The following is a 6,267-nucleotide window of genomic DNA, read 5'->3' on the forward strand; positions in this document are numbered from 1 at the left end:
ACTAAAAATTTTAGGGGGCATTATATAGCAATTTTCAACTACATATATAATAAATTGAAAAATAGCCATATATAGTAGTGGATGGCCCACGTGGGGGCATATGCCCCTAGACACGCATACGATCCTCTCCTACCTTCTTCAAAACTATTATGACACGTCATTCATTAACCCATAACCTATTCTTTTTCTCAAATGGTGAATCTTCTTTGGATATTGCTCCTGATTTTGTATCATCCTCAAAATCAACAATTGACGTTTTAGGTTTTGCTAACTTCATCATGGAATAATTATAAATATATGTTGAGTTAAAAAAATAAATCATAACAAATTAATAAACCAATAAATCAATCGAGGAATTCATTGGGTCTCTCTCAAAATTAATTAATTAAGATTTTAGATTTGGCACCATGTATTATTTATTTATTTATTTTTGTTTCCAAAATTAATCATTTTTTTCTTTTATTTACGTTTAGCCCAAATTGAAGAAGCTGGCGATTCAGGCAAGCAAAATTTTACTGAAAAGGAAAGAGAAAAATTTGATCTTAGTATCTAAGATTGAGGGAGAGAGGTTGAGAGTAGAGACAAAGGGGAGATGTGGTAAATGATGTCTCTTAATGAATGACTTATCTTAATATTAGCCTTCAAATTGATTTTGAAGAGTAGGAGAGAGATGTCCCAAGGAGAGAATCCTATTTCCTGGACACATATTGGCTCAGCCCCAGAAAGTAGTAGAATAATGCTATTTTATGGTGAAAAGATTACCAAGGTGTCTTAGGAGAAAGTTTTAAAAAAATATACACTCTCCCAAAAAGAATATCTCTTTTAAAAAATATCGTGAGTTGCAATTTTTCAAAAGAAGTATCCATTTTTGGGACACAGGTAGTGTATCATTTTCCTTTCAAACTTTTTAACAGTTCAAATTTTTTGTTTTCGGGTAAAAATAATTTGTACAGTTTTGTGATACAAAAATTATGCATGGACACAACAAAGTGAAATGATGCCCAAATTAGTTCAGTAAATTTGTATTTTTGCTTTACACAATGTCTCAAAAAAAAAAATCATCATTTTTAAGGATCCACCTAGCTGCAAAAGGATACGCTGGCTAAACTATTTGTTTATACATTGCGTTAAACATAAGGGAATCAAATTTGACTTACTGTTTAAGAGCACTACTCACAGTATCAGCTCCCCTGAGATTTGGTTGCTTAATATTGTGTAATCACCGTTATCACCCTAATCAGATTGCCACATTAATCACAAAAGAATAACAACAAATCCCCATATTAAATTGTAATTTTCATGGCAAAATTATTCCATTATGATATGTGGAGATCACGGGTTTAAAATCGAAAACATGGTAAAGTTGCGTACATCGATCTCTCCAAGAGTTCAAGATTACACCAAACAGTCATGTGCACAAGTAATGTTGTAGATCAACTGCACCAGTTTGGTTCAACTATTTAAGACGTTTCATGTCCATACATACGCCAGACAATTCATGCATCACTTGCAGCATAGACCACCCATGAAGATTATGTAGACACTAGACACCAAGTCGCATGACTTAACAGTGAGCTAGTGTTATATTATGAGAAGACAGCAACTCAGATTCATATAATATTTGAAAGAAACAATGGCAATTGCTCGCAGCAAGCTAACATTCTTAGGTAGCTCACGGCAAGCTAACAAACTTAGGAAGCATCGTAAATAAATCTACAGCAAAAAAATCAGAGCCCAGATTTCTGGGTAGTGATCCATATCAATCATCTTTCAGTAGAATCCAATAAAGGACCCCTTCTCACAAAGTAGATAAATCGGAAATAAACACTCGCAATACTCAACAAAAACATATGATCACAAGTCAAACAAACAATTACAAAACATCCCACCGTGGGCTCCCTTTAGTCATGTTTTAATCAAGCCATATAATCAGTTATTATCACCGGTGACAAATTCCATATTCTATAGTGTGAAGTAAGTACCATTGTTCAGACATGCACTCGGTAGGGAATGTGTATAAATGGACCAACATGGTAAATGTGTTTGAATTGGTTCTAAGTGCTTTCACCCTTGCAAGGGATCTCAGTGCAGCGACAAACAGGCCTTCCAGAGGCTTCCCAGCCATTATAACCACGCTCCAAAACCATGATGTTCTTTATTCCCCCATCTTCTTTCAGTTCCGTGAGATAATCTGCCAACTTTCGTGCACACTTTGGGCCGCGAACCTGCAAAAACATGATGCAAATTAAAGAAAGATAATTTGAGGTCAACAAATCAATCAACAAAGATAATTTGAGGGCATTGCAAAACCAATTTGCTTTTGTCACATACACAACTTTTGTTATGTAGGTGATGGACCAAAAAACAAAAAAAATCAGATGGATAAATGAATTCCAAACTATACATTTATACATTATGTCTTGGAAAAAATATATATGAGAGTTCTATAAGATAAGTGTCCAGGTTTTAGAAAAATGAGGTGCCAAACAGACATTAGCTGATATAATATACCATCATGAAACCACTGAAGAAAAAACTTGTGAATTTTCAACCACAATGCATCGACACCTGGGGTTGGCACTAAACATATATTTTTAATGCAATGATTATGGATAAATTTATCAAACATATTCCACTACAGGCCCTGTTGTGTACGTTGTATGTATGTGACTAACAAGGCAAGAGTCAAGTGAAATTTAAACTAATACTTTTTAGAGATGCTTTATAATGAAAGTTTTAGGACAACCCATTAGGATCAAATATGCAAAATGTCAGAATTTTTCATTAATTAAAACACGGTCAAATGGATAATCTTAATTGCTAATCAAGAGAATCCAAAGTGGCCATTTTGTTATCTTTGATCAACAATCAAGAGAGAGGATAGATTGTACAAATCATTGTCAATAGAACTAGAGTTGGGTAAATAAAGCAAGCAAGTGGTTTAGGAATCTTAAACTTTATTCATGCTTGATACAGGATAGTATGTGGTCAACAGTGTGAGAACATACACAGCATCATGTGATTAGAAAAGTAGTAGGAAATGTGAACAGAGATATAACAGAATGGAGAGACCATCTGTTGACCCAACTCAAGAATTCCAAATTACACCATTAACATCCTATTCACTGGGAGAGGGTGCATATATGTATTCCTTATGCAAGGAGGACAAAGATTTGGTTGATTCTGTGGTTGTTCATAAATCATATCATATGTGGGACAAGCAGTTTCAGCTACTCAAGGTTAATTGGGTTTTCCCAGGTAGCCCTTCAGTAAATAATCAAAAGGCACCGTTCAAACATGCCTTCACACTGAAATAATTGTTGGAATATAAATGGCTCAGCAGTAATGCCATTTAAGATTATGGAAAAATGAGGTGCACAAATCTTTTAGGATTATGTCTTCAAGGTAGATGATACATAAAACAAGTGGAGGGACAGCTATGAAATATCAGATGAGCAAAGTATGGTCGAGTTTGCACAGAGAAAGTCGCGGGTCAATCATCGATGCGGAATATGGCTTTTGAACTTCTCAACTGATTAAATATTGTGTTTCGAATTGTTTGATTTCTGTTAATTTTCCAAATCTACTCCCTCTGAACAGGTCTTGATCTGCTTTTGTGTTGTACAAAACAAGTGTGTGAAATAATTGTTTGGAAAAATAAATGGAGAAGTCGGGCAGACCAACAATGAAGTCAATACCCATCCAACAATCAGTTTCTCCATTTTTCTTGAAGAACATCTGAAACTACACGTGATTAGATAGGTTAACCAAACTGCCAAAGACAATGCGGGGAGGCTGTATAGGCATCTTTAACAAGATTCTCTTGAGTCCAATTTTTACTATTGACCCGTTAATACAAATGGATGAGAAACCTAGGTAAATTCGGGTGCCCCATTGCACCCAGAAACACAACACAGGAAAGCAGCAGTATCCAGCATGAATGACAGCTTTGCAGATGAAGAGACAGCAGATGCACTATTTTAATTCAGAAAACACAAATTTTGGACATATTCTCCTCTCTGAATGAGGTGACATTTTTCATTCCTAATACAATAGGCACAGTAGTTAAAATAAAACAAATAACTCAGAAAGTGCAGAAAAGGACATTCAATCAGTTTCCAATAACAACACACTAAGCCTAAACCGTCATTGCAGTCATCTGATCCTAGGATCATCAACTTGTAGCATTTATTAGAAATCATTAGAAGTAATTCAACAGGACCATCAACTTGTAACATTTATTATAAATCATTAGAAATGATTCAACAATTGCTCGTATATCCAGTGATAATCCTTCATGAACCCATTTATGAGCAAAGTGCTTGAAAGCTAAATAACAATGTGCGGAAGATAATTAATATATCAACCATGTAAATATTTCTAAAACAGATTAATAAACTTAACAAACCCAATGAAAATCTGAGGCATATAGGCTCCATTTGATATTCAGGTTTACTGAGGGAAAGATAAAGCGAAAAAAGAGGAAAAAAGAAAAAGGAAAGTGAGAAGCAATTCATTCACATTTTCTCTTTGCTTAAATGAGATTAGAAATTAAAAGTATATTTAAAATGGTCGGAAGTAAGGAAAAGTAAAGAAAAATGGCATCAAAAATTAAAATTTCTCCCTTACTTACTCTCATATTTCATTCCATTTAGTCATTTGCCAATTGCCATGGTAACCAGACAAGGAAAAAATGATTTCCTTTTGCCTTGTTTTTTTTCCCCAAAACAAAATCCACCAACCAAACAGAGCCCCAAGTGTTTGGTAGAAGCCTAGAATTCAGCATTACAAAAATCACCACCAATCCACGGTCCAAACAGCAAAACCTAGAAAATTCAAGCTGTAATCAATCTAGTTGACCGAATGCAATCCTCAGAAACCAATTTTTTGTGTGCATATACAAATCTAGAAGCCTAGAACCACCAACCAAACAGAACCCCAAGTGTTTGCTAGAAGCCTAGAACTCAGCATTACAAAAATCACCACAATCCAGAGCCCACACAAGAAAACCTAGAAAATTCAAGCTGTAACCAATCTAGTTAACTGAATGCAACCCTCGGAAACTATTTTTTTTTGTTTGCATACGTATATACAAATCTAGAATCTAAATATACTTATTAATGAAACAAATATACATGCATACATACGTGTGTGTCAGTGTAATATTGAGAAACAGAAAACATTAGAATGCAATTATCAATGAATTAGGCTGAGAAAGTGCAATAAACCTGACTTAGGGCGCAATGAAATACAAGGGTGTCTTTCCCACTGGCGGCTTGAATTAGATTGGGAATTTTCTCAGAAAATGTATCGCTCGCATAGTGCAGTGAACCAGCTATGTGCCCGTCGTAACTCCTCTCATCATCCCTATTATCCATTCAATTTGGCAATTACAAACAGATCGATATATATATATATCATCATTCGTATATAATCTGCATAAATATATCCACACATATATAGTTATATACATACCTGACATCTACAACAGCGATATTTGGGCGACGTTTTAGAGAGAGAAGCTGAGAACCTGTTATGTATGTAATACTCCGAGCCATCTCCTCTCTCCCCTCTTTTGGGACTGTACACCAGAAAACTTGGACTAGACCTTCCACTTGTTTTACAACGCAATTAATATACAATTATACATATATATATATAGGGTATGTGACTGTAATAGTGAATTGTCTTATTGTTTTATCTTACTACCAAGATCGATCTAGCCCTTAAAATTTTCTTTTTATCATTTTCTATTTTTCCAAACAAAGATCTAGCCGTTAAAGCTAGGATATCATGGAATCATCTACGTGTGAAATTTAGGACATTCTAAATTGTGCTTTTAAAATTGGGTAAACTATAATGACACAAATAAATACAAGTTAATCCATTTTTTAATGACACCCTCAACTACCACCAATTACATTTGACATGCTAAATTAATATTGTTATCATTTGACTTGTTACTTGACTCATTTAAATTATGAAATTATCAATTTATTAATCTCTCTCTTGTCCAAATTATACATATACGTAGATTGACTATATATGTGTGTGTGTATACCTATATAAAAATGACCTGATCCAGATCTTGTGCAACTTCAAGAAATTAAAATTTCCTATTTGGTGTCAAATAAGGAATCAAACTCCCATGCTTTAATCTCAACAATAAAAAACACCGCTGCCGCCATTGATTTCCTCTTAATTTATTAAGCTTCAAAGTGCTTGATATGTGTATGTGTGTGTAGATATATATTGTCTAATGAACAC

At 34.3% G+C, this 6,267-nt stretch overlaps 1 protein-coding gene across 1 annotated transcript; it reads right to left on the minus strand.

Moving 5' to 3' along the window:
• Positions 1 to 1,714: 1,714 nt before the first annotated feature.
• Positions 1,715 to 5,634, minus strand: LOC132313003 (dual specificity phosphatase Cdc25). The gene is made up of 3 exons (XM_059811603.1): positions 5,476 to 5,634; positions 5,229 to 5,367; positions 1,715 to 2,225 (listed from the first exon to the last, which is right to left on the minus strand). Exons 1-3 carry the CDS (start codon positions 5,556 to 5,558, stop codon positions 2,055 to 2,057), a joined length of 393 nt encoding a protein of 130 aa, XP_059667586.1. The 5' UTR covers positions 5,559 to 5,634; the 3' UTR covers positions 1,715 to 2,054.
• Positions 5,635 to 6,267: the final 633 nt, after the last annotated feature.

The sequence above is a fragment of the Cornus florida genome, unplaced genomic scaffold (genome assembly GCF_030987335.1).
Source record: "Cornus florida cultivar Cherokee Brave unplaced genomic scaffold, ASM3098733v1 CherokeeBrave_3.0.0_Hap2_Chr06, whole genome shotgun sequence".
NCBI classification, from domain to species: domain Eukaryota; kingdom Viridiplantae; phylum Streptophyta; class Magnoliopsida; order Cornales; family Cornaceae; genus Cornus; species Cornus florida.

What these genes read in the sequence shown, in the direction of transcription:
- LOC132313003 (XM_059811603.1), bottom strand. Translation starts at nt 5,558, where the DNA reads ATGGCTCGGAGTATTACATACATAACAGGTTCTCAGCTTCTCTCTCTA. An exon ending in ATCGCTGTTGTAGATGTCAG is followed by an intron (nt 5,368 to 5,475) that starts GTATGTATATAA and finishes AATGGATAATAG; the next exon opens with GGATGATGAGAGGAGTTACG. An exon ending in TTCATTGCGCCCTAAGTCAG is followed by an intron (nt 2,226 to 5,228) that starts GTTTATTGCACT and finishes ATGTTTTTGCAG; the next exon opens with GTTCGCGGCCCAAAGTGTGC.